Source organism: Catharus ustulatus, chromosome 16, assembly GCF_009819885.2.
Source record: "Catharus ustulatus isolate bCatUst1 chromosome 16, bCatUst1.pri.v2, whole genome shotgun sequence".
Lineage (NCBI taxonomy): Eukaryota > Metazoa > Chordata > Aves > Passeriformes > Turdidae > Catharus > Catharus ustulatus.
The window spans coordinates 15,810,803-15,838,343 of NC_046236.1; the positions used below are offsets into that span (position 1 = coordinate 15,810,803).

The 27,541-nt window shown below is 58.8% G+C and overlaps 1 protein-coding gene and 1 long non-coding RNA gene across 3 annotated transcripts in view; both read left to right on the top strand.

Annotated features, from left to right (window-relative positions):
* The first annotated feature begins 553 nt into the window (after positions 1-553).
* On the top strand, positions 554-2,134 carry LOC117003900. The gene is made up of 2 exons (XR_004419563.1): positions 554-758; positions 1,755-2,134. It is a non-coding gene; the product is annotated as an uncharacterized LOC117003900 (long non-coding RNA).
* Positions 2,135-12,082: 9,948 nt separating this feature from the next.
* PRKCB (protein kinase C beta) overlaps positions 12,083-27,541 on the top strand; it is a 100,065-nt gene continuing 84,606 nt past the window's right edge. For both annotated transcript variants that reach the window (XM_033073898.1, XM_033073897.1), the window contains exons 1-2: positions 12,083-12,272; positions 12,570-12,601. In XM_033073898.1, coding sequence (XP_032929789.1) covers positions 12,100-12,272; positions 12,570-12,601 — 205 coding nt within the window. In that variant the 5' untranslated portion in view covers positions 12,083-12,099. The remainder of the gene's footprint in view (positions 12,273-12,569; positions 12,602-27,541) is intronic.

Genomic DNA, 27,541 nt, shown 5'->3' on the forward strand with positions numbered 1-27,541 from the left:
TCGGGAGAGATGCCCAGGTGTCACCAGCTGTGCCTGGTGCCAGGACAGATGCCCAGTGTCACCAGCTGTGCCCAGTGCCAGGACAGATGCCCAGGTGTCACCAGCTGTGTCTGGTGCCAGGACAGATGCCCAGATGTGTCCCCAGCTGTGCCCCCTGCCAGCACCTTGGGGACACAGGGAAAACCATCAGGGCGCTGCAGAACAATTCCTGGCTCTTCCCTGTCAGTCTGGGAAAGGATCAGCTCCCAGCGTTTTCCCTTCCAAATCCTCCCTTCAGCAGGGTTGGAGGGGTCTGGAAATGGGGTCCCCCAAAGCCTGGTATTGAAATAGCAGCTCCCCAAGCAAAGGCAGCACACTGAGAGGTGCCAGGAGCATGGCTGGGGGGTAGGATGGATGAACACTTTTAGAACGTGCCCTGTGAGGGCATCTGGGAATTCTCCTGTTGCTCAGCTCCAAAGATTTTCTACAGCTGGAAAAATCATAGCCTGGAAAAAAAAAAAAAGGAAAAAAAAGGAAAAAAAAAGACAAATTGATGCTTTGAGCTCGTTGTGCCCATCAGGCAGAGCCGCAGTGGCTGCAGAGGGAGAGCCCCGAGCTCATCTCCGGTGTCTGAGCAGCCCCGGCAGCTCCAGCCCTGCCCGGTGCCGGTGCCAGGGGGGCTCCCCTGGCGCTGCCGGGGCCAGCAGGGGCTGGGTGGCTGCGTGGGCTCGGCACGGGGGCCAGCGGAGGTGGCGATGACGCGGGAGCCAGCTCTGCGCGTGAGCTGGCAGCTGCCGGAGGAGCTGCGAGAGAGACGGGGGAGTGGGAGTGGGGATGGGAGGGTGGGGAGGCTTCGGCAGCCGGGGATGGGATGGGATAATGGGATGGGATGGGATGGGATAATGGGATGGGATGGGATACAGGGATGGGATGGGCAGCAGCCCTCACCTCTGTGCCATCCCAGAGGTGTGCCATGGCCTCGGCACCGTGCCACACCACTCACTGCTGTGCCGTGTCCCTTGCTCCCATGGCAAATCCTCCAGCAGTACCCCATGTCCCCAGCAGTGCCCCATGTCCCCAGCCCTGCCCCATGTCCCCCAGCAATGCCCCATGTCCCCAGCAGTGCCCCATGTCCCCAGCAATAGACCATGTCCCCAGAAGTGTCTCACATCCCCCAGACCTGCCCCACATCCCCAGCACTGTTCCCATGTCCCCAGCACTGCCCCATGTCCCCAACACTGTCCCATGTCCCCCAGCAGTGCCCCATGTCCCTCAACACTGTCCCATGTCCCCCAGCAATGCCCCATGTCCCCAGCAGTGCCCCATGTCCCCAGTCCTGCCCCACGTCCCCCCGGAGGTGTTTCCTGGGGACAGGAGCAGGGCAGGGACATTCCCAGCCCCCGTTGGGGACCAGCCCCGCTGTCCCACAGCTGCTCCCTGTGGCAGGGCAGGAGAGGCCCTGGAGGAGGCTGGTGGAGGGGAAATGAGGGAAGAGGGGTTTTCCCCCGTTCCACCCCACTTCTCCTTCTCACTCCACCGATCTTTCATTTCCTCCCGTTGCCTTCGGCCACCCCTGGGGCTCCCTGGAGGGGGCTGGCACGGAGGGGTCCCCTGGGGGTGCCCGGGTCCCTGGAGCCTCCTCTCTGCTGGCATCTGGCCTGGCTTCCCCCAGCTCCGGAGGCTTTCAGTGCCCAGCCCAAGGATTTACATTTTAAACGGGTTTCAGAATGGATTTGCACAGACATTTATTTGCAAGCGCTATTTTTTTTTCCCAGCTTTTACCCACTTCGAACGCTTGTGAAGAAGCAATAACAGACAGAAACCACAGCAGGGAAAGCCTCAGAGAACTCGTTTGAGCTCATGCAAATGCGGTGAGAGTGGCAGTCCGGGGTGACACCGGTGATCCTCTCGCTCCTCAGCTGCGGGAGCTGCCGGAGCTGCCGCTGTTTGTCAGCCCCGCAGCTGTGGCAGCTCGGTGGCAGCTCGGTGGCAGCTCGGTGGCAGCTCGGTGGCAGCTCGGTGGCAGTGCCAGAGGCAGTGCCGGAGCCGTCGGGAGCGGCTGCAGCGAGGGCTCGGAAGGGGAATGCTGATCGAGCTGTGCTGGCAGCAGCCAGAATGCCGCACAATAAATAGCCATTTTAATTACCGCACAATATTTACAAGATTGCTTCCTCATTTGGGAAATTAAAACAAATGCTCCATCAGAATGATCAACACTGCAGAGAGGAGCGCAGGGCTGAGGAAGGAGCCCTTGGCTGCTGCTGGGGGAGGATTTGGCTCCTCTGTGGGGCCGGCACTGGTGGTGGCTGTGCCCTGCCCCAGCAGTGGCCGTGCTGCTCCGGGTCCCTCCCGGTGCGTGGCCGCAGGGTCCCCGTGATGTCCCTGTGATGTCCCCGTGATGTCCCCGCAGTGTTCACACCCCTGAGCATCCCCCGGCCCGGGATGTCCCTGTGGGGCGGGGGTGGCCCCTGGACACTGAACCCCCCAGGCCAGCTCTGCTCCCAGCCCCCATCTCCCATTCCCTCAGCTCCTTTCCTGCTTGGATTTTTATTTTTTTATTTTTTTGCAGCCCTGTCGTTGCCATGGGAACGGTGACATCCCGAGCCGGGCGGGGCGGAGGGAGCGCGGATGCTCGGGGCCACCCCGGGCACGGGCGGGGGTCCCGGGGCTGGGGGTCCCCATGGGCTGGGGGTCCCCACGGGCTGGGGGTCCCGGGGCTGCGGAACCCCACGGGCAGGGGGTCCCCACGGACTGGGGGGGGTCCCCACGGGCTGGGGGTCCCCATGGACTGGAGGTCTCCATGGACTGGGGGGGGTCCCCACGGGCTGGGGGTCCCGGGACTGGGGGGTCCCCACGGACTGGGGGTCCCCATGGACTGGGGGTCCCCACGGACTGAGGGTCCCCACGGACTGGGGATTCCCACGGGCTGGGGATTCCCATGGAGCAGAAAGAGCTGCGGGATTTAATGACACCCGAGTCCCTGCTGCCAGCCCAGAGAGTCCTTCCAAGGGATGAAATTCCCTCTGGGATGAGCAGGGGTGGGGGGACAGCCGGGGGGGCCCTTAGTGCCCAAATGTTTGTTGATAAAAGAGCTCGCAGGGCCCGATGGATGCGACCCAGGGTAATTTGGGATTGAGGAGAATTCACCCTCCTTGTTCCTGGGGCAGGGAGGGCCCTGGGGAGCCCGGGTGACATCTCAGGGCTTGTCCTGGGGTGCAGAAGCAGTTTGGTCTCATGGGGAGATCGGGAGAAGGAACAGAGGGGGAGAGCTGGGAATTCCGAGCCCTGCCGTGTGTCACCGCCTGCAGAGTGCCAGGGGCTCACCCGAGCACTCACAGCAGCTCCAGGCTGGGTCTGATGGGCAAGGAAACCCCCTGGGCACCGGAGATTCCCGGGGGCTTTGTGCCCCCCCGGCCCCGCGGGGTCCCTGCCGCTCCCGGCGCTGCGGGTCCGAGCGGAGCAGGAAGGAGCTGCAGGAGCCGCGGAGAAGGAAAAGCCACAGAACAATTTACAGCTTCCTGCAGATGGCAACCGGTGCGATCTGGCTGACAAACACAGATGAGCAAGCGTGAGGGAGGGATAAATAAACCTCGCAGCTCGTGGGGTAAAACACTGCTGGGATTCACTGCAGAAAATTCCCATTCCAGAGCCGGGCTCCTCATCCCTGCTGGGCAGGACAGGGACACCCTGGGGACACCCCCAGGGACAGGGGACACACCAGGGACAGGGGGACACCCCCAGGGACAGGGGGACACAGCCAGGGACAGGGGACACAGCCAGGGACAGGGGTACATCCCCAGGGACAGGGGACACAGCCAGGGACAGGGGGACACCCCCAGGGACAGGGGACACAGCCAGGGACAGGGGGACACCCCCAGGGACAGGGGACACCCCCAGGGACAGGGGACACAGCCAGGGACAGGGGGACACTCCCAGGGACAGGGGACACCCCCAGGGACAGGGGGACATACCCAGGGACAGGGGACACACCAGGGACAGGGGTACATCCCCAGGGACAGGGGACACAGCCAGGGACAGGGGGACATCCCCAGGGACAGGGGACACAGCCAGGGACAGGGGGACACAGCCAGGGACAGGGGGACACACCAGGGACAGGGGGACACACCAGGGACAGGGGACACACCAGGGACAGGGGACACACCAGGGACAGGGGGACACCCCCAGGGACAGGGGGACACAGCCAGGGACAGGGGGACACACCAGGGACAGGGGACACACCAGGGACAGGGGGACACACCAGGGACAGGGGACACACCAGGGACAGGGGGACACCCCCAGGGACAGGGGGACACAGCCAGGGACAGGGGACACCCCCAGGGACACGGGGACACAGCCAGGGACAGGGGGACACCCCCAGGGACAGGGGACAGACCTAGGGACAGGGGACACAGCCAGGGACAGGGGGACACAGCCAGGGACAGGGGACACAGCAGGGACAGGGGGACACACCAGGGACAGGGGACACCTCCAGGGACAGGGGGACACCCCCAGGGACAGGGGACACAGCCAGGGACAGGGGACAGACCCAGGGACAGGGGGACACACCAGGGACACGGGGACAGACCAGGGACAGGGGACAGCATCCTCCAAAGGAACCCAGGAGCAGCCGAGGCACCGCAGCAAAACCCGAGTCATTCAAAAATTCATCTTTTGGTTTCTAAACTGGTTAAGCCCCAAGTCTTTCTGGGGGACTTCTTTCCTTTTTTAATGAAACTTTTCCAAAATATTTCTGGAAATTCATGGCAGGTGGGTTGTCCTCTGTCTGCAATCATTTTTCCGTAATTTTTCCTCCCGGTGAGGAGCTGAAGGGACTCGGTGCGCTGTGGCACTGGGGAGGGTGGCCCGGGGGACAGCAGGGGACAGCGAGGCAGGGCTCACAAACCCACCGGGGCACGAACCCACCGGGGCACGAACCCACCGGGGCACGAACCAAACGAGCTCGAATCAAGCCCGATTTTCTGCCCATCATCTCCGTGCAGGGATTTGTGCACCGAGGGCCAGGCCGGGATAAGCTGGGAGTGGCCAAAAGCCAAAACCAGCCAGGAACATCCATCTGGGATTTGCATATCCCAGCATTTGGGACACCCGCTAATTGGGATTTTGACAAAAATGAACCCCAGCACATCCCTGCCCCACGGCCGGAGCCGATGCGATCCGGAGCGGAGGGAAGGGAGGAAAATCCTCCCAGGCAAAGCTTAATGAAGAAATCATTGTGCAGGGATCAGCCCCGCGCCGTTAATGAGCCCCGTTGTTATTTAAATCAGGCTCCTGCAAGGACTGGGTGAAGAATTCATTACGAGATGATTTTTCTGAGGGCTGTGATGAACGATGGGTATAAAAGCAGCCATCCCTCGGGAGAAGGAGGCTGCAGAGAAATTCAGCTCCTGGGGGAGAGCAGCTGGAGTTTGCCGCGGCACAAGCGGAATTATTGTGCAGCCCGGCCCGGGGGTGGCACAGCTCGGTGGCTCTGCTGCTCTCTCGGTGGCTCTGCTGCTCTCCTGCTTCCCCTGGGCTGTGCCTCCAGAGCCGGGCAGTGTCACCGGGCAGTGTCACCGGGCTGTGTCACCGGGCAGTGTCACCGGGCAGTGGCACCGGGCAGTGGCACCGGGCTGTGTCACCGGGCTGTGGCACCGGGCAGTGTCACCGGGCTTTGGCACCGGGCTGTGGCACCGGGCAGTGGCACCGGGCTGTGGCACTGGGCTGTCCCAAACCCTGCCCAGCCTGGCCCTGGACACTGCCAGGGATCCAGGGCAGCCACAGCTGCTCTGGGAATTCCATCCCAGTCAGGAATTCCATCCCAGTCAGGAATTCCTTCCCAAGATCCCATCCATCCCTGCCCTGTGGCACTGGGAGCCATTCCCTGTGTTCTGTCCCTCCGTCCTTGTCCCCTCTGCAGCTCTCCTGGAAATCCCACAGGCGCTTCAGGGGCTCTGAGCTCTCCCTGGAGCCCTCTCTGCATCAACACCAGCTCGAGCCCATCACTCACAGCTTGTCTTGCTGCTGTTGAGTTGGAGTTTTGTTTTTTTATCCAGCACTAAAATTCAAAGCTGTCTTTGTGCTGTTGCCTGGTGTCCCAAGCCTGGAGCTCTCCTCTGCCACCACCCCAACCTCACCCTGCACTAACCCAGGGAGCAGCTCAGAGGGAAGGCAAAAAGTTGGATCAATAGCAAGGAAAAACAACAACTTCCTGCAAAGTTACAGGACGTGGAAACCAATTATTGATCAGATGGTTTGGGAACCAAGCAACAAAGCCCCAAGGATTTCACCACAAACTTTGCTCAAGCAATGTGCAGGCAGGCGGTTGGATGTGGGCCGTTCCTGGGTACATCAAACAGAATTAATTTGTTCTCCCTGAAAGCCAGCAGCCAGGAACACGAACTATTTAAATAGCCTAAGCATGTTTGGTGTGTTCTGAGCCATGTGAGCACCCGAGGAGCCTGAGTGCTCATGGGGTCAGAGCAGCTTTGGGGCAGCTGTGGTGGCCTTGTCCCTGTGTCCCTGTGTCCCTGTGTCCCTGTGTCTCTGTGTCTGTCTGTCCCTGTGTCCCTGTGTCTGTCTGTCTGTCCCTGTGTCCCTGTGTCCCTGTGTCCCCGTGTCACTGTGTCCCTGTGTCCTTGTGTCTATCTGTCCCTGTGTCCCCGTGTCCCTGTGTCCCTGTGTCCCTGTGGCTCTCCCCCTGTCCCTGTGGCTGTCCCCGTGTCCCCGTGTCCCTGTGGCTGTCCCCCTGTCCCTGTGTCCCCCTGTCCCTGTGTCCCCCTGTCCCTGTGTCCCCGTGTCCCTGTGTCTGTCCCCCTGTCCCTGTGGCTGTCCCTGTGTCCCCGGGGCTGTCCCCCTGTCCCTGGGCTGTCCCCCTGTCCCTGGGCTGTCCCCCTATCCCTGTGGCTGTCCCCCTGTCCCTGTGGCTGTCCCCCTGTCCCGGGGCTGTCCCCTCGCTCCGGCCGCTCCGGGTTTATGTAAGCTCAGGCTCCAACATTTGGGTTTTTCTCGCCCAGCGGCGGCTGTGAAGGATCTCCTGCCGCCGGTGGGTGGGAGCTGGGTCTCTCCTCACAGGAACGCAGCTCCTCTCTCTCCCCGCTCCATCCGCGCCGCACGGAGGACGTGGAACATGCGAAAGCTGTGAAAGCAGAAAGGGAAAAACCAGAGCAGCTGATGCCACCCCGCTGCGGGGGGTGCGTGTCACCCCGTCCGTCCCCAGTGTCCCCGTGGAACCCGGGGCAGGGCCAGAGCCCAGCGCTGCCCCAGCCGGGATGGCCCAGCCTGAGGATCCAGGATCCGGGATCCCTTTCCCTGCCTCAGGATCCTTTTCCCTGCCTCAGGATCCTTGTCCCTGCTCCAGGATCCATGTCCCTATTCCAGCGTCCCTGTTCCTATTCCAGCATCCCTGTTCCTATTCCAGCATCCCTGTTCCTATTCCAGCATTCCTGTCCCTTCTCCAGCATCCCTGTCCCCACTCCAGGATCCCTGTCCCCACTCCAGGATCCCTGTCCATTCTCCAGGATCCTTTTCCCCACTCCAGCATCCCTGTTCATATTCCAGCATCCCTGTCCCCACTCCAGGATCCCTGTCCCCACTCCAGGATCCCTGTCCCTATTCCAGCATCCCTGTCCCCTCTCCAGGATCCTTTTCCCTGCTCCAGCATTCCTGTTCCTATTCCAGCATTCCTGTCCCTTCTCCAGGATCCTTGTCCCTATTCTAGCATCCCTGTCCCTGTTCCAGCATCCCTGTCCCCACTCCAGGATCCCTGTCTCTATTTTAGGATCCCTGTCCCTTCTCCAGGATCCGTGTCCCTTCTCCAGGATTTCTGTCCCCACTCCAGGATCCCTTTCCCTTCTCCAGCATCCCTGTCTCTGCTCCAACATCCTTGTCCTCGCTCCAGGATCCCTGTCCCCACTCCAGGATCCCTGTCCCTGCTCCAGGATCCCTGTCCCTGCCTTGTCCCTCCTGGCATGCTGGCTGGGGGACAGGACGGCAAACGGATGTGGAGGCTGCCGAGTGCTGCTGAGGCACCTTTTTATCTAATTACAGCCGGACCTTCCCTCCACCTGTTTCCGGCGGCGGATTCGGGTCCCGAAGAAGAAAGAGATAAAAAAAAAAAATAGCCAAATCTGTTCTCCAGCTTTTTGGAATTCCTCAGAGGAAGCGGTGCGGGCATCCCCACATCAGGGCGGGGCTGGGGCTGCAGCGCTGCCGGAGCTGTCCCGGGAAATGCGGAGAATCCCGCTCGCCTTTGGGGCTGTGTGTCTGTGCCGGGCTTTGGGGCTGTGTGTCTGTGCCAGGCTTTGGGGCTGTGTGTCTGTGCAGGGCTTTGGGGCTGTGTGTCTGTGCCAGGCTTTGGGGCTGTGTGTCTGTGCCAGGCTTTGGGGCTGTGTGTCTGTGCCAGGCTTTGGGGCTGTGTGTCTGTGCCGGGCTTTGGGGCTGTGTGTCTGTACAGGGCTTTGGGGCTGTGTGTCTGTGCCAGGCTTTGGGGCTGTGTGTCTGTGCCAGGCTTTGGGGCTGTGTGTCTGTGCAGGGCTGTGGGGTTGTGGTGTCTGTGCAGGGCTTTGGGGCTGTGGTGTCTGTGCCAGGCTTTGGGGCTGTGTGTCTGTGCCAGGCTTTGGGGCTGTGTGTCTGTGCAGGGCTTTGGGGCTGTGTGTCTGTGCAGGGCTTTGGGGCTGGTGTGCTGTACGGGGTGAAGCTGCGGGGCTGGAGCTGTGCTGTGCCCGGTGCTTGGGGTCAGGGATTTTGCTGGGCAGTTCCTGGGCTCTGTGTCCCCACACCTTTAGGGTCAGGGATTTTGCCGGGCAGTTCCCGGGCTCTGTGTCCCCACTCCCACACCTTTGGGGTCAGGGATTTTGTTGATCAGGTTCCCGGGCTCTGTGTCCCCACTCCCACACCTTTGGGGTCAGGGATTTTGCCGGGCAGTTCCTGGGCTCTGTGTCCCCACACCTTTGGGGTCAGGGATTTTGCTGGGCAGTTCCTGGGCTCTGTGTCCCCACACCTTTGGGGTCAGGGATTTTGCTGGGCAGTTCCTGGGCTCTGTGTCCCCACTCCCACACCTTTGGGGTCAGGGATTTTGCTGGGCAGTTCCTGGGCTCTGTGTCCCCATTCCCACCCCTCCCAGCACCAGTCCCGGGGCTGCCCCCAGCTCCCCCTTCCCCGAGCAGCTCCTGGGGAGGATGAGGTCCCTTCCTGAGGATGTGAATCACGGCTCCAGGGAGGCTGCCCTGCTCCCGCTGGCTCCCGAGCACACACAGAGGTTGGGAGCCGGGATTTTACAGCCCCACGAAATCCCTGTTTCCCCCAGCACCGGTGGGTTTGGGGCTTTCTGTACTGATGGAACGGGAGGCAGCATTAGAATTTTATGGGAACAGGAATGGACCAGGCTGATTTCCCCTCTGTCTCAGCACCGTGCTCCCCTGAGGGTGACAGGGCAGGGTTGTTTGTGTGTGTGAGTCCCTCTGCACACCTGGGGACTGCACTTGCTGTATGTATTTATATTTATATTAATAAATGTAACAGCTTCCTCAGAGGAAGTTCATCCCGACGTTTCAGAGTGCTGGGGGGATCTGGATCCTCAGATTTTGTGAAAATTAGCCATGAAGATCCTGCCTTCAATATGACGTGACTCAGAGTGCACTAAATAATGAAAAAAGTAAAATAATGTAGAATTACGTAAACTAAGGAAAGAAGAAATCCCCTGAGAGCAAGAGCTGTACCTGGCTTTTGTACTTTTGTACCACGGCCCAGCAGTGACAAAAGTTTGAGCATGATTATCATGATTATCAACACTCGTAGGGGGAAATAAAAGCCATATTCTCTGCATTCCACGTGCAGCAGTTATGGGGGCTGTCCTTGGAAAATGGGAACACACAGTAAAAAACAACAAGGCAGGAGCAGGCAGAGCCCAGAGTTTGCAGTTCCAAAGAGCAGAATTGAGCCTGGAGTGCCCCACGTGCAGAGCAGCAGCACTGAGGGGAACACCCCACTCCCCTGGAGCAGTCAGAGGGAAGGAGGCAGAACGCCTTGGTATTATTTGTTATTATTCCCATGATTGCTGAGGAGTTATTTCTGCTTGCAGATCGCTGTGTGAGCCTGCAGTGAGGGGGGTCCCGGGCAGGGGGACCCCGGTGCTGTGGGGCACTGCAAACCCCACGTGTGGCCCCCACACACCCCAGGGATGTTCCCTCATCCCTCCAGCTCGAGCAGGGGGGGCTGTGATTTATTTCTCCTTCCTAGCAGGAAAATCAGGCGGTGCTGAGAGGTGGAAGCAGCTCCTGGGAGGGTGACAGCAGCAGGACAGGTCAGCCCCGTTTTATTACTGCAATGAACCTTTTAAAGCAGCTGCATAATAACAGCCCTGGGCCTATTTTGGGAAAGTCTCCTGGGTGTTTAATTCCATGGAGTGAGCGGGGCTTTCTTCAGAGAAAGAGCATGTAGGATGGAGGGCTGGATCACAGCGGAGCAGGGATGGTCTTGGGCCTCAAAAGGGATCACGTGGATGCAGATCCAGAATTAAATCCCAGAAATGAGAATTCAGAAAGAATTGTTCTTGGAAGTATGGTTATGTTTCACTTGAAGTTGTCTCGTGTTTTGGTTTGAATTCTCATCTCCTCAGCACCCAGAGAGACCCGTGTGTCAGAGGAGGAGGCTGATGGATCTGATTTTCAGTGTCTGGGAGTTACTGCCAGGGAGCAAGGGAGGAATGGTGGAAAACTCCTGTGTGCCAGCCAGCTGAGGTGTTTGCAGTGGGTTGGTGAAAGAAGGTCATTATTCCAACTGCAAATTCAAAACACCATTCCCAGAGGAGCCCTGAGCTGGTGGTTTGTGCCCTGTGCCTGTGTGGGAGCCCTGGGTGTGTGGCACCCCCGTGCCCAGCCTGGCACAGCTGCTGTGCCTGAGCTCCTGCCCAGATCCCCTCTGCACTTGTGTTGTGCTAAAAATCAGGGTAGGAAAAAAAATGTTCTGTCCTTAATGGTGAGGAGTCAGGGCTGGTGAGGAGCCAGCGCTGTCACTGCAGTCCTGCAGTGGGACAGGACAATGTCTCTGCCTCGGTGCCCTGCCCACAGCCCTGCCTCACGTGGGGCACCAGTGGGGTCACCGCTGCCCCGTGCTGTGTCCCTGCCCGTGTCCATCCCTGTCCATCCCTGCCCCGTGCTCTGTCCCTGCCCGTGTCCATCCCTGTCCATCCCTGTCCAGTGTCCATCCCTGTCCTATCCATCCCTGTCCATCCCTGCCCCGTGCTCTGTCCCTGCCCGTGTCCATCCCTGTCCAGTGTCCATCCCTGTTCAGTGTCCATCCCTGTCCATCCCTGCCCCGTGCTCTGTCCCTGCCCGTGTCCCTCCCTGTCCAGTGTCCATCCCTGTCCATCCCTGTCCAGTGTCCATCCCTGTCCCGTGTACATCTCTGTCCATCCCTGCCCAGTGTCCATCCCTGTCCTGCCCATCCCTGTCCATCCCTGTCCCTGTCCATCCTGTGTCTACCCCTGTCCTGTGTCCATCCCTGCCCATCCCTGTCCATCCCTGTCCATCCCTGTCCATCCCCGCCCGTGTCCATCCCCGCCCGTGTGCATTCCTGTCCATCCCTGTCCATCCCTGTCCCTGTCCATCCCTGTCCATCCCTGTCCCTGTCCATCCCTGTCCGTCCCTCCCCGCCCATCCCGCGGGATGCAGACTCTCGATGCAAATCCCCATGCAAATAGAGGGGGCGGGGCTTGCAATGCTCAGTGGGCGTGGCCTGCGATGCAGGCGAGACGGGCGGATCGCATGTTAATGAGGGGGCGTGGTCAACGATGCAGACAAGATGGGCGTGGCATATGTTAATGAGGGGGCGTGACCGAGGGCGCAGACAAGGTGGGTGTACCGTATGTTAATAAGGGGGCGTGGTCGGCGATGCAGACAAGGCGGGCCGTATGTTAATAAGGGGGCGTGGCCCGCGATGCAGACAAGGCGGGCGGGCCGTATGTAAATGAGGGGGCGTGGCCCGGCGGGCGGTGTCGGCGCCTCCCGCCAGCTGCGGGCAGCGGCCCCGAGCGCGGCCCCGGCAGCGCAGCCCGAGCGCGGCAGCCCCGGCGGAGCGGCGGAACCCGAGCGGGCCGGGCCGGGCCCGCAGCCCCCGCACAGCATGGCCGAGCCTCCGGCGGCAGCGCCGGCCCCCGAGGGCGAGGAGGGCCCGGTGCGCTTCGCCCGCAAGGGCGCCCTGCGGCAGAAGAACGTGCACGAGGTGAAGAACCACAAGTTCACGGCGCGCTTCTTCAAGCAGCCCACCTTCTGCAGCCACTGCACCGACTTCATCTGGTGAGCCTTCCCCCCGCACCGCCGGGACACCGGCTGGGCGGGACACCCCTGCCTGTGCTCGTCCGGCCATCCTCATCCTCGCCGTCCTCATCCCCATCCTCGCCATCCCCATCCTCGCCATCCCCATCCTCGCCATCCCCATCCTCGCCATCCCCATCCTCGCCATCCTCATCCCCTCCATCCCCATCCTCGCCATCCCCGTCCTCGCCATCCTCTGCTCCCGTCCCCGCATCCCCCGGCGGTGCCCGGGCGGGCAGGGCGGCGGGGCCGGGCTCTCACTGCGCTCTCTCTCCGCAGGGGTTTCGGCAAGCAGGGCTTCCAGTGTCAAGGTGAGTGTGGCGCTGCCGGGGGTCGCGGGTCCCCTCTCCGTGTCCTCCCCGCGCATCCCCTGCACCCACAAGCGGCTTAGTCATTTTTTTAATCAACCCAACCCGTCGCTGCCTTTAAGCCGGTCGGTGTCGTTAGCAGAGATAAGCGCCCGCGACTTCGGCTAAATCGCCCGAAAAAGGCCGAGGGGAGTTTGTTTTTAACGCACTTGCCAGCCAAACATGTGTTTGTGGGAGCGGGCTGGGCAGGGCTGCTCCCGGCTGGAGCTGCGCAGCCGGCGAGGGCTCCAGGGCTCGGTTGTGTTGCTGGGGGAAAAATACGAGGCTTTATAACAAAATATGTAGCGGGAGCCGGGTGACTGTGACCATAATTCTTTGTTCTGATGATGCTGGGATTCCGGAGGGGCTCCTCGGGGATTTGGGATGTCCCCCGGGGAATGGGGCTGGGTTAGCCAGGCGTGCTGTGCTCGCTCCGGGGGCTGCTCCGTCCTCCCCACCTGGGTGGGCTCCAGCGGGGCTGCTGCTCGCGGCTGCTGGCCGGGAAATTTCGCTTTTGTGAATATTTGGGACAGAGTTTTATTTCGGTGGTGGGTGGCTGGCTCCCAAGCTGAGGTATTTGGCACCAAAACAAACCCTCTCCAGAGCTCGAGAAGCTCCTCTTGGCAGCTGTGCCCGGGGTTTTGGAGTGGCACGCTGGGTGTGAGGGGCTGGGGGGCTCCTGTGGGGGCTCTGCCTCGGGAGCATCGCTGCCTGTGCTGGCAGGGTGAGCCTGATCCGATTTAAATGATGCTGCTACTCATCCTTGACACCTGCCACGCGTGTATAACCTTAAAATGCCAAACCCATCTCCCTGCACCTCCCAGACTGCAGCCTGAAGGCCTGGACAGGTGTTGGCAAGCAGAGGAAAGGGGATGTGGAGACTCAAACGTGTCCTAGGGCTGTTTGTCAAGGTCACAGCTTCCCTTGTACCTGAGCTTTCACACATGGGCTGCTCAGCCACGTTGCTGAGAGGAATTCTGTGCACCTCACACCTCTGGTTTGGGCTGTGAATTGCCTGACTTTGCTTGCAGTGATGCTGTGTTTGTGCAGACACAGCGTCCATGGAATCCAGAGTGTGTTGTGGAGCAGGTGGGCACCACAGCAGGGTTTGCCTGCATTATTTCCACAGCCCTGCTCAGTTCTACCTGCAGCATCCAGTGTCGGTGCCTGGCGCCTTTCCAAGTCTCTCCCAGCTGTCAGGAGCTGTTCTCCAGCCCTGGAGCTGTGCTCTTGTTTCAAGGTTCATCCTCAGAGATGTTTTTAGGCAGGGTTAAATCAGCCCTCGGTGCCAGGGCAGCAGGTGGGCTCGGAGATTTTGGGCAGCACAGCCCTGGCTGGTGGGGCAGGAGCTGCAGTGACACCAGGGGCCCTCTGTGCCCAGTGACACCCCCAGGGTGGGGGACAGCTCTGTGACATCCCTGTCTGCCTTGAGAAACCCTTTCCAGGTCACTCAGGTGTTAGGGAATGTGAGTGTGCCACAGGGAATATTCGCTGTGCCTCAGGGAATCCTGCAGCTCCAGCTCTGCAGACATTCCCATCGTTACTGCCCTAAACCAGGGATGTGTGGGTGCTGCCAGAGCCCAGCTGTGGGTGCTGGGGTGCCCAGGTGCTCCCGTGGGCGATGCCCACACGAGTGTCTCCCTGCAGGATGCTCCCAGCCCTGGGGTCTGTCCCTGTGCCCCTGCTCTGGAGCTGGGGGATTGTCCTGCTGGGGGATTGTCCTGCTGGGGGATTGTCCTGCTGGGGGATTGTCCTGCTGGGGGTGCCAGGGCTGGCACTGCCCTGCTCGTGTGGGCTGTGCAGGGACCAGCTCTGCCTTTGTGCCCCACAGGTTGAGCTGCAGCTGCTGCTGAGCTTGGCAGACGCTGACAGGGAGGCAGAAAATTCCCAGGGCTGGTTTTTGTTCGGGGCTGGCAGGAAGCTCTGGAGCGAGGGTTCCACCTCTCCCTGCACTGAACACGGCTCTAATTCAACTTTAACAAGTTCCCCCAGTGTTCCATCCCCAGTGTTGTGCTGTGGGGTGGCTGGGAGTGCAGCTGGGGCTGTCTGCTCTCCGTGTTCCCCCTGCTCTGCTCGCTCTAAGTAGGTTTTCACCTGCGCCCTGATTTCTTTCTAGGGCATTTGTAATAAATTAGATTGTTAATTAGCTCATTACTTGTGACTTTTGGCAGGAAGTTAACAGAAACTCTTTGTAGCTTGAAATACTAATGGATTCCACAAAATGCCACTTAATTGCTCATCTGCTTCTTATCCTCGAGCACAATCTCCTTATCCTCGTGTGCATCTCGAGACTTCCTGGGCCAGCAACGTCTCTGGTGAGCCAGAAAGTGTCGGGGTGTGGGCAGGGAGGTCTGTGCACAGCCAGGCCGGGAGCAGGGCTGCTTCTGGCAGGCTCACAGAAGGAAATCAATATGCTGTGGGTGTTGGAAGCTGAAGGATGTGCCTGGAGCTGCCAGGAGATGAACTCTGCCCGAGGGAGGCTCGGTGCCCTGGCTGCCTCTCAGCCCTGGGACACAAGGATTTTCTGGCCCTGCTGCAGCTGCAAGTGCAGAAATTCTCAGGACAAAGAGGAAGGGGAGTGAGGGAGTTCCCCCTTGCTGGGTTTGGGGTTCAGCCCCTCGGTGTCTGCAGCTGGGGCAGGAGCAGGTGGCCAAGTTTGGCCAAGTTTGGCTGTGCTGGTGGAGGAAGGGCTGAGGGATGAGGGGAGGGAATGGTTTGAAAGCTCTGGAGGGTGAAGTTGTTGGTCACCTTCTGGGGATGTGCTGGGAGCTGGCGGCTTTCTCTCTCCTGTTTCCCCCTCCCTGCCATCCTGGAGCTGTCTCTGCTGCTGTCCAGGCAGCTCTTGGTCCCTTTGTGGATCAGGGATGTGACCCAGGAGCTCAGCCTGGAGCTGCTGGGCTGGGCTGGGCTCACACCCCGGGGTCTGGGCAAGGTGAGGAGCAGTGGAACAGGATTCACACTTGGGAGCAAAAAATAACCTGCATCTGTCACTGCTTTCACATGGACAGTGTAGGAGAGATCTTGGAAAGGAGAATCTTGATTCCTCCTGAAGAGAAAGGGGAAAAATCATCTTCTGGTAACGGGTGCTTGGATCCCGTGCAGGAACTTTTCTGGGGAGAATGTTTATTTCTTGTCCTGCTTGTGACTCAGTAAGAAAGAAACTCCTCAGACCAGCTCTGCTCCCAGACTTTATCCACACAGAATTCCTCCCTCCAGCTTTGCCTCTCCTGTCCTTCAAGGCCAGCGCTGTGTTTTGTGTTTTTATCTGAGACCAGAACCGTGCAGCTGGAAAATGTCACCCAGGCCTTACCTCTCAAACAAGTATTTTTTTCTCTTGAGTGCCTTCAGAAGCCACCCTTCCTCCCCCCAGACGGAAGTGAAACCCATCACACTTCGCTCTCCCCTGCAGCTCTGCAGCCTGGGCTCGTGGTGCCTGCATTAAACACCCAAAGCAACAAAAGCAAAACAAACTCCAATCACTCCGAGTCGCCTCCAACCCAGTAATTTCGTGTCAACACATTATGCACACTGGAGAAATGTTAGTGTTCAAATAGACTAATTAAAAATGTTACTGCAATTACTTTTTGCGACACAAACGATGCTAATTATATAATGCTGCAGAAATTGGAGATGCGATTTCGGAGGGGTTTCTGTGTGCTAACGCAGCCCTGGGTGTCCCCAAGGTGTCCCCAAGGTGTCCCCAAGGAGGCTGGGGCAGCAGAGCCCGTGGGGAGCTGTCCCTGGCACAGGGCAGGGCTGCAGAGCAGAAAAGGGAAGTGGGGCTGGCTCTGCACAGCCCAGTGCACCCAGAGCTGCTGGGACATGGGAACCTGGGCCCCAGGCTGGGCTTAGAGCTGGCACCTGGGCTGGCCTGGCTGATCCTGCCCTGCCCTGGGCACCTGCACGCAGGGAGAGGGGGCTTGGAGCAGGGAGAGGGGGTTTGGAGCAGGGAGAGGGGGCTTGGAGCAGGGAGAGGGGGTTTGGAGCAGGGAGTGTTCAGGGGGGAGAGGGGTTTGGAGTGAGAGGGTTTTGGAGAGGGAGTTTTGGAGGAGAGATGGTTTTGGAGAGGGAAAGGGGGTTTTGGAGGGGGGAGAAGGGTTTTAGAGCAAGGTGTTTGGAGGGAGGAGGCTTTGGAGTGAGGGTTTTTGGAGGGAGGTGTTTTAGAGAGGGGGATTTGGAGGAGGGACAAAGGTTTTGGTGGAGGGATAAAGGTTTGGGGGGATAGGGGTTTGGGAGAGGGAGTTTAGAGGGAGGTGTTTTGGAGAGGAGGGGGATTTTGGAGGTGTTTTGGAGGGAGGTTTTTTGGATGGAGGTGTTCTGGAGTGAGGGGTTTTTAAAGGGAGGTTTTTTGAAGGGAGGGGGTTTTAAAGGGAGGGTTTTTGGATGGAGGTTTTTTGGAGTGAGGGGTTTTTTGGAGGGAGGTTTTTTGGAGGGAGGTTTTGTGGAGTGAGGGGCTCTGGAGGCAGCTGGCAGTGCAGCCCCTGGCAGTGCAGCCCCTGGCAGTGCCAGGCTGGGCTGGGCAGGCTCAGCAGCCCCCAGTGCCCCTGCAGAGCTCAGGGGCTGGCCCAGCACTGGAAGTGGTTTGTGTCTCCCTCCCCCCACAGCTGCAGGGTGGATTTTTCTCTCTTATCTCCGGAGATAGCTGCCATCCCCCAGTGATCAGGGGCCCGGATAATGAGGGGTCTGCTTCCTTCCCGGGGCACAGGCTGCTGCTGGGTTTGGGGTTTGGGGTGCCAGGAGGGTTTGCACACACCTGGTGGCTCTGACACCCTGCACAGGTTAAACCAGCCCAGCCCTGAGCCTCTGCCGTGATTATTCTCCAGCTATTGAGTCTTCCTGGGGAATTTAATGCCTGGGCTGTCTCTAAGGAGACTCCTCAGCAAACAGTGCAGGCATTTGTGCACGCCTGCTCGCTGGCACACGTGTGAGCCCCCAGCCCTGCAGGGTCAGAGCATCCTCCTGCTGGGCACCCACCTGCCCTGGCACCGCTGCTGTGACACAGCCAGACCTCGGGGGTGTGGGGCTGAGGGTGCTCTCAGGAGCTGCTGTGAGTTCTGAGAGCTCTGGGGTTTCTGGAGGAGCCGGGGGATTGCGCAAGCCTTGCTGTGGGCTGCTGCCCTCCCTGCTCGGCTGCCAGCACAGCTCCTCCTCCTCCTCCTGCAGCTCAACAGGCACTGAGAGGGCTGGAGAGGCTCCTCAGTGCCCTCCAGCATGCAGGAGTGATGATCACAGGGGCAGGAGTGGGTTTCTGGCTGTGGTTTGGCAGGGCAGCATTGCCTGGAGCCTGTTGTTAAAGGTGTGATCAGAGGGGAGGCTGGAAGGGGTTAGCCCTGAGTGCAGGTGTGTGTCACACAGGTGGGTGTCACACAGGTGTGTGTCACACAGGGGTGTTTGCAGGGTGGGTGGGATGGGGCTGTGCCCAGGAGAAGTGTTTGGGTGGCTCTTTGCAGCTGTGAGAGGGTTGGTGCAGCTGGCACAGCCCAGCCTGGGCTGGTGGCCTCGGGGTGCCACCAAGGACAGCCCGGAGTGGTGGGGACATGAGTGCCACCAGTGAGCTCTGAGTCACTGCTCTGCAGCTCTGTGAGCGAGAGCCACTCAGAGCAGGGTGAGTAAGGAGCTCCCTGCAGGGGGAGAGTAACCACAGGTGCCTGGGCAGCGTGTTCCTCGTGCTCCTGGAGGGCTCTGGGCTGTAAATCACTCTGTGGGAAAGGCAGGGAAACAAAATCTGCAGTGTGGGGAGCAGCCCTGGGTTGCCAGCCCTATTTGTGTCCTGTCCCACAGCTGGGACTGCTCCAGAGCCCTCCAGACCTCCCAGGTGATGGAAGGAAATAAAGCCTGGCTTGAGCATCCCCTGCAATGGCTTTGCCCCATAGTTTGAGATTTAGCAGAAGCCACAGGCCCTGTGCTCCTTGCAGGGGGACCAGGGGCTCCCGGGGGTGGCACAGTGCCCTCACACCTGCACAGGGGCAGCTGGACTGGAGGGGACAGGACAATGCTGTCCCTTGGGTTTCCCTTTCTTCAGGGAGAGGAGAGCTGTGGGCTGCTGTTCCCAGCTCTGAGCCCATCCCTCCTTCCATCCATCCATCCATCCATCCATCCCTCCATCCATCCCTCCATCCCTCCTTCCATCCCTCCATCCCTCCATCCATCCTTCCATCCATCCATCCATCCCTCCCTGGCCTAGGCTGGTGTTGGTGGCCCCTGTGCCATGCCAGGAGTCCCTGGAGCAGACAGGTGACAGGAACATCAGGGGTGTAAAATGACCATAACTGCCTCAGTTTTGACCCAGGGGATGAAGGTGAAATGTCAGGGCTGGTGTCAGGGGACAGATGTGACCCTGGCTGCCCTGTCCTGCAGGACCAGCACCAATCCACAGGAGCCACAGCAGGGATGGGGGCACAGAAAAAGCTCTGGTGAGGTTGGCAGCAGCTGAGCTGTGAGTCCAGCAGGATCCATTCCCAGGAGCTGTGCTGGCTGTGGCCATTCCTGGGAAGGGAAGGCAGCGTTCCAAAGCTCAGCCTGGGCTGCACCCAGAGCTGTGCAGGGCTCCTGCACCCAGCCAGGCCCTGGCCATCCCAGCCTGGGGGGCTCTCCCAGGGTTGCTCTGCTCCCATCCCATCCCATCCCATCCCAAGGAACTGGGGGCTCCTGGGGTGGGGGGACAGAGTTGTGTCCTTCTCCTAGCACCCCAAATGTGTCTCCCCTGTGCAGAGGCTCAGCAGGACCAGGCAGAGGGATGGCTCTGGCCAAGCAGCTTCCTCCTGTGTGCAGGTGTGTGTTGGGCTCTGCCCTGGTCACCCCTGGGCTCCTGGGATCACTTTGAGGGATTGATCCCTCCTGGTTTTACACTGGCCTTCAGTGGAAAAATGAATCAAATGAAATGTTCTCCCTGTGAGGAGGCTCCTGAACTCCATGCAATGAACTCACCAGCAGCACTCGCTTTTCTCCTGTTGGGGAAGGGTCTGTGCATGGGTGGGAGCTCCTGGAGCCACTCCTGGAGCCCTGGCCGTGGTTCTGCCAGCCAGGCCAGCTCCTGTGGGGGAAATGCCTTTGATGAGCGGTGACAGCGCGGTGACAGCAGTGACAGCAGTGACAGCTCTGCTCCCGCAGCACTGAGGGCACATGGAGCCCTGCTGCTGCTCCTGCCAGCTGCTGGCCACTGGCCCTGGCCACATCCTGCACTGCAGGGGTGGCCCCAAACGGGGACAGGGCTGTCACCTCCTGTGAGCCTGGCCCAGCCCATTCAGTCTCTCAGGGCTCAGTGTTTGCTTTTCAGGGATTTTGGGCTGACTCCCCCAGCTGTTTGTAGCCATCCTGCTCTTCCCATCATATGGAAAAAAACAAACAAAAAAAAAAAAAAAACAAAAACAAAAAAACCCAAAAAAAAAAACAACAAAAAAAAAAACAACAAAAAAAAAAAAAAGAAAAATTGCAATCCAGGCTGATAGTGGAATCAGTGAGTGTTTGGGGTGGGTAACCTCGTTAGCCTCTTGCTTTCAGGGTTTAACTCCTGTGGCCCAGAGCAGGAGCTGTGCCCAGCTGATGGGCACTGACTGCCTCACTTAAAGCTTGTGAGCTACATCTTGTCAATTTAAATAATTTGCTTCCATATTTGGTCTTGCTTTTGTGCCAGATTTATACATCTTGTTTAAATCTGACAGGCAGAATATACTTGCTGCTAATCCGAGCTGGACAAGGCGCTGCCTGCCAAAAAATCCAATATTAATAAGCTCCAGAGCATGGAAGTTACTGGATTTGCAAACTCGAGGCTTGTTATGGCACAGTTCCCTGAAAATTGGCTTTTTTTGCATCTACTTAAATCTGGGTTTTTCCAAAGAGCCAGTCTGTGAGCTTCCCTCCTGGGGTGGGAGCTCCCTTTGGAACAAGGGAACCCTTCCAGCTCTGAGCAGGAGAGGAGTTGATTGTTTTTGGGGTGTGGTTGGGAAAATTGGGGGTGACACCTGGAGGGGGGAAGGATCCAGGGAGAGCTCAGAGCCCTGCCAGGACCTGGAGGGATCCAGGAGAGCTGGGGAGGGACTGGGGACAGGGATGGAGGGACAGGACCCAGGGAATGGCAGGGATGGGTATTGGGATACTGGGATGGAATTCCTGGCTGGGCTGGAATTCCCAGAGCAGCTGTGGATCCCTGGATCCCTGGCAGTGTCCCAGCCAGCCTGGGACAGTGGAAGTGTCCCTGCCATGGCAAGGAGTGGAACAAGATGAGCTTTTGGTTCCCAACCCAAACCATTGCAGGATTCTCTGGTTCTATGTTTAAAATCCTCAGTCTCCTGTAGTTCTGCTCTCGTCTTCCTACATTTGGTATTTAGTCAGCAGCAGGGAAGCTAAAAAAGATTCAGATGTCTGAATCTCAGCCTTCAGCTGTTCTTCCTCTTCCTCACGCTGTGCTGCCAGCGTGTTCCAGCTGATCCTGCTGGCGGATTCCTCCCCGTCCTTTGTTGCCATGTGAGAGGATGCAACAGGAATAGCTTCACCTTTGGGGGGAACAGCCGAACACCTTCGTTCTGCTGGTCTGAACGGAGAGCACGCTGAATAGCTGACACTGGGAGCACATGAACAAATGCATTTTCATGATTTCCAATTATAGCAGAAGAATGAGAGAGTGAGGTGGTGAAGAGGAGTGAGTGAAAGTCGTCCTGGCTCCCCTGAATGGCTTCCTGCAGCCGCGGTGACATGGGATGAAGTCAGGATTGTTTTATAATATCACTGAGGAGCCGAGTGAGGGGGAAGTGGCCCATGAATTTCATTTGCATCACTGAGTGGATTAGCTCCTGACGCAGTGCAAAGTCATTATTTACTGTGGCTCCGGCTCCGGAGCCCTTCCCGGCAGCGCTGCCGAGGAGAGGCTGAATCAGAGCTGGTGCAGCCCCTGCTCCCAGCAGGACCAGCACTGCCTGGGGGCTGGGATCAGCTGGGATGGAGCCTGGCAGGGCTGGGATCAGCTGGGCTGGAGCCTGGCAGGGCTGGGATCAGCTGGGCTGGAGCCTGGCAGGGATGGGATGGGATGATGGAGCCTGGCAGGGCTGGGATGGAGCCTGGCTGGGATGGGATCAGCTGGGATGGAGCCTGGCAGGGCTGGGATCAGCTGGGATGGAGCCTGGCAGGGATGGGATGGGATGATGGAGCCTGGCAGGGCTGGGATTAGCTGGGCTGGAGCCTGGGCTGGAGCCTGGCAGGGCTGGGATCAGCTGGGATGGAGCCTGGCAGGGCTGGGATCAGCTGGGCTGGAGCCTGGCAGGGATGGGATGGGATGATGGAGCCTGGCAGGGCTGGGATGGAGCCTGGCTGGGATGGGATCAGCTGGGATGGAGCCTGGCAGGGCTGGGATCAGCTGGGATGGAGCCTGGCAGGGATGGGATGGGATGATGGAGCCTGGCAGGGCTGGGATTAGCTGGGCTGGAGCCTGGGCTGGAGCCTGGCAGGGCTGGGATCAGCTGGGATGGAGCCTGGCAGGGCTGGGATCAGCTGGGATGGAGCCTGGCAGGGCTGGGATCAGCTGGGATGGAGCCTGGCAGGGCTTGGATGGGATGATGGAGCCTGGCAGGGCTGGGATAGGCTGGACTGGGCTGGGCTGGGATGGGATGATGAAACCTGGGCTGGAGCCTGGCAGAGCTGAGTGCTGGGCCTGCCCCAGGAGAGCCTGGGTAAGCTGGGTTTAGATCTCCTCTTCCTTTGAATTCATTACTGTTAAACACTTCACTTGAGCTGGGCTTAGCAGAAACCCCTGGCAGTGCTCTGTCATAGCTTGGGTTTAACTGAGAGGGGACAGGAGGGGACAGGAGTGGTGCAGCCGTGTCCTGCTGCCTGGGACAGATGCACTGTCCCCATGGGCAGGGGGTGTGCCAGGCTGGGCTGGGTCCCTGCTGGAGCCCCTCTGGCCTCAGGATAAGTCACTGTCACCCAGATTTCTGCACGGCTGGAAATGATCCCCCAGATTATTTATATTTATATTTATATTTATATTTATATTTATATTTATATTTATATTTATATCTATATTTATATCTATATTTATATCTATATTTTATGCTTATATTTTATTTATATTTATATGAATATTTATTTATTTAAATACTTTATATTCTATTTATATTTATATTTAATTTATATTCATTTTTTTATTTACACTTATATTTATACTAATAATTTTATTTATATTTTTGTATTTATTGATATTGTTTATATTTGTATTTATATTTACGATATTTATATTTATAACGATATTATTTATATTTATATTTCTAATTTCCCATGGCTCAATTCTGTTTTTACTGTGCAGATGCCATTGCTTGCCCGTGGTGATGCAGATGGGCTGTGGGAGAGGCTTTGTTGGTGTTTTCTGCCCCAGGATGGCTCCTTGGGCAGCCAGCCTTGGTGGGGAGGATCAACATCTCCCTGTTCACTTGGTTTCTGGAGAGCTGGGTGGAATAATTTGCTTTTTGTGGGTCTGGTCAGGGCCAAGTGCCCTTTCATGCAGGGTCTGTGACTGAGGGTGGCAGAGCTGCCCAGAGGGACATCCCTGACAGGAGCTGTGTCCCCTCCCCAGCCCAGGTGATTTCTGTGATTTCTGCCCCAGGAAAGGCTCCAACCTGCAATAATTCACATTTGTGTGATCCTGTGTCCAAGGCCCCTCTCCAGCAGCTCAGGCTGTTAATTCCCAAACCTGTCCTGCTTGTGTTGGGTGGAGAGGAGCCTGAGCAGTGCTGGGAGAGGAGGGGGCTGGGGCTGGGGGGTGTGGGGAAACTTGGGAGCTGTGTCCTTGGGAGGGACGGGGACAGGGACACGAGCAGGGACAGGGACACGAGCAGGGGTAGGACAGGAATGGGACAGGGACACGAGCAGGGAGAGAGCGGGGACATGGACAGGAGCAGGGACAGGAGTGGGGACAGGGACAGGAGTGGGACAGGGACATGAGCAGGGAGAGAGTGGGGACAGGGATGGGACAGGGACACGAGCAGGGACAGGGGTGGGGACAGGGGCAGGGACAGGGACACGAGCAGGGACATGGACAGGGACAGGAATGGGGATAGGGGCAGGGACAGGAGTGGGGACAGGGACAGGGATGGGACAGGAGCAGGGATAGGACAGGAGTGGGGACAGGAACAGGAGCAGGGACATGAGCAGGGACAGGAGTGGGGATAGGGACAGGGACATGAGCAGGGAGAGAGCAGGGACATGGACAGGGGCAGGGACAGGAGTGGGGACATGGACACGAGCAGGGATAGGACAGGAGCAGGGACAGGAGCAGAGACAGGGACAGGAGCAGGGACAGGAGTGGGGATAGGGACAGGGACATGGACAGGGACATGGACAGGAGCAGGGACAGGGACAGGAGTGAGGACAGGAGTGGGGACATGGACACGAGCAGGGACATGGACAGGGATCCATCCCTGGTGCCTTGGGCAGGAGGGCACAGCCACAGCAGTGACAAGGGCACAGCTGTGACCTGGTGTCTCCCAGAGCTCCTGAGGTGGGAAAAGTGTCACTTAGCGGGTCACTCAGAGCCCGAATCCGGGCTCTTGGCAGGAGCAGAGGCTTTAACTGGCTGCTGCTCACTGGGGCTGCTCTTAGAGCTTCAGAGCAGGATGCTGCCGGACTGGAAAAAATGCAGCAGTGGCTCATTTGCTCAGGAAGCCATGATGGTGATTTGCATTTTGGTCGGCTGCTGAGCCCTTGTAGAGAATTTTTCTAAAATAACTTCAAACTGTAGCTGAGATTCCTTCCCTCTCTGCAGCTGGGTGAGTGTCTGGTCCCAAACAGTCTGGGTGTGAATTCTTGGTTGGCAGCTCTCAGCTCTGCAGGGAGGGCTGGGCTGTGGACATGTCCTGTGTGACAAATGGCTTTTGTCTCTGCACCTTGGAGCAGGATTCAGTTCTCCCTTCTTGTACACCTGAAAGGATTTTTCTGTTCTTCCAACAGCCCCTCTGCTGAGCTGAACACCCAAGAGATGAGGAGCAGGGCAGGAAGCTCTGCAGGGCATCTCCAGACCCTCAGCCCTGCTGTGCTGGAGGAGCAGGAGCCCTGGGACGTGTCCTGAGCACTCTGAAATGCACTTTGGACACTTTTTTTTGTGTCCCCTGTGCTGTCAGGTTGCACAAGGGAGGCCAAACCCCCAGCCCTGGGTTGTTCCTGTGCCTCAGTGTCCCAGGCTGGGTGTTTGGGGAGGATGGCTCTGTCCCCATGGCTCTGTCCCCATGGCTCTGTCCCCAGGGTTGTGGTGGCCAGGAGTGGCTGTGACTCGGTCAGGGCTCTCACAGGATGTCCTGGTCCCCTGCTGCTCATCCATTCTCTGCTCCCATCCCTGCTCCTTCCCCAGTGACAGCTGGGATTTATTTCCCTGCTTGGCCTCTGTGCCTTTGGAAGGTTTTACCTGGCTGCACTTTGCCCCAGAGCTTACAGGGCTGGTTTGTGTTTTAGGTCATTCAGCCGCTCCCCAGGGCGGTGTGGGTGGGATAACGTGGGTGACACAACTCCCTGTGGCACCTGCTGCCTGTCCCCAGGGGCAGGAGCAGTCCCTGAGTGGGGACAGAGCCTCAGCACAGCGCCCCTGGCCAGCAGCACATCCCTCTGGGCTCTGGAGTTCCCTCCACATCCACCGCCCCTCTGCTGGGCTTTGTAAATTTGGAATAAACTTAATTTCTCTGCTGTTACTATTAACTGAGTCCGAGAGGATGGAAATAAATGCCTGTTGGGAAGGGCAGGCTGACTCACTTTCTCATTCTCCTGGAAATTTCCATTGAAGTTTCAGTGTGAGCTCAGGTATGAGGGGAGTGAAAGCCGGTAATTTGTGACAAAAACTTCCATTTTAACTCCGTGCAAGAACTCCCTTTTTAATTGCAGAAATTACAAGGCTGGGGTTTCTGTGAAGGATTGCTGGCTCCAGCAGGGACCTGCTGTGGGTGCTGCTCTCCAGGGCCACCCAAGGGACCCTGAGCAGCACCCAGGGGTGGGACCAGCCCCACTGAGGGTCCCTGGCCAGGCTCTGGGGCTCCCTGGGGATGGGGGTGCTGTAAATGTGACAACAGAAACAGCAGCCCTGAAGGTCCTGGAAGGGCCACAGCAGCCACTGCTCCCTCCAGCAGGGTCCTGTGTGTCCCCATCCCCTGTCCCACGCCCAGCTGGGCTTTGCAGCCTTCTCCCTACACAGCCAGCTCCAGAATTTTGGGCATTTTGCCCTTTGCTGCTGCTCTTCCTGCTCTGTGGGGTTTGGGGCTGCAGAGCTTTCCTGTTCCCTTCCTTGCTGTGGTCATTTATCTGATTCCTGCCTCAGGGCCTGGGGCTGTGCTGTGAGCTCTTCCCTTATCGCTCCAGCCTGGGCTGTGAATTGACTTCCACTGTGTCAGAGCGAAACAAGAAAACTTCTTTAAAAAGCAGGAGGAAAGTCATGTGAGGGAACAGTGTTGTGTCAGCACTCAGAGAGGTTCAGAATAACTCAGTGGCCCATCTGGTGCCTCCTGAGAGGGGAAGCAAAGGGTTCCCACCAGGGCTGCCCTCCCTGCCCTGCTCTGGGAGCCTCAGTGGGAGCAGATGGGTGATGGTGCTGGGCTGGAATAAAGCTCAGAGCCCTCCAGGCCATGGCAGGGACCCCTGCCCCTGTCCCAGCTGCTCCAGGGGACCCCTGCCCCTGTCCCAGCTGCTCCAGCCCCGTCCAGCCTGGCCTGGGACACTTCAGGGCTGCAGGGACACCCCCAGCTCACCTCCAGGGAGGGTGCTCCAAGTCCAGCATCCCCGGGGGTGGGAGCAGCATCCCCTCCCTGGCAGCCTGTGTCCTAAATTAGAGCAGCAAGATGCTGCAGTGGGTCCAGATGGAGACTCCTAAAATAATAGCTGTCAGCTCCCTGCTGACTGCACGGGGTGCTGGAGCTCTTGGCTTTGGGGAGGATTTAGGGAACAGCAATGCTGGTGGGCTGGAGCCAGGCCTGAGGTGCTGCTGGCGTGGCCCCACCGTGCTGGGGTGGGCTCAGCACCATCCTCTGCTGCTCCTGGAGCATCCCAGGGCTTTGGGGAGCTGGCCAATCCACTTAGTGCAGGGCTGAAACCGAGCTGGGGTCAAGCCCTTTGTGGTGGGTGATGTGCAGGAGCTGCCAGGATCCCCCTGGTGCTCTCAGGATCCCCTCCCTGGTGCTCTCAGGATGCCCTGGTGCTCTCAGGATCGCCCTGGTGCTCTCAGGATGCCCTGGTGCTCTCAGGATCCCCCTGGTGCTCTCAGGATCCCCCTGGTGCTCTCAGGATCCCCTGGTGCTCTCAGGATCCCCTGGTGCTCTCAGGATCCCCTGGTGCTCTCAGGATCCCCTGGTGCTACCAGGATCCCCCTGGTGCTCTCAGGATCCCCTGGTGCTGCCAGGATCCCCTGGTGCTCTCAGGGTCCCCCTGGTGCTCTCAGGATGCCCTGGTGCTCTCAGGATCCCCTGGTGCTGCCAGGATCCCCTGGTGCTCTCAGGGTCCCCCTGGTGCTCTCAGGATCCCCCTGTGCTCTCAGGATCCCCCTGGTGCTCTCAGGATGCCCTGGTGCTCTCAGGGTGCCCTGGTGCTCTCCAGCACAGCTCTGTGTGTGGGGATGCTCTGCTCACTGCCAGTCCCACTTTATTGCCCTCTGCCTTTGATGTTCTGTCCCTGTAAGGAGCCAGGGCTGCTGGATGTCCAGCGAGGAGCTGCTCTCTCATCTCCCTGCTCTGCAGGGCTGCTGGGCTCTCTCCCTGCTCTGCAGTGGCTGTGGGAGGTGCTGCTGGCAGGACAGCTGCTCCTTTGATTTCCTATTGCACATTCAGCTCTTGTCCTGCTCGGGTTTGATTTCTGCCCAGGCCCTGCCATTGCACGGAAATGAGAGATGTGACTGCAAGGGCTGGTGGCTCAGCATCACCTGGGGGCTCAGCATCACCTGGGGCT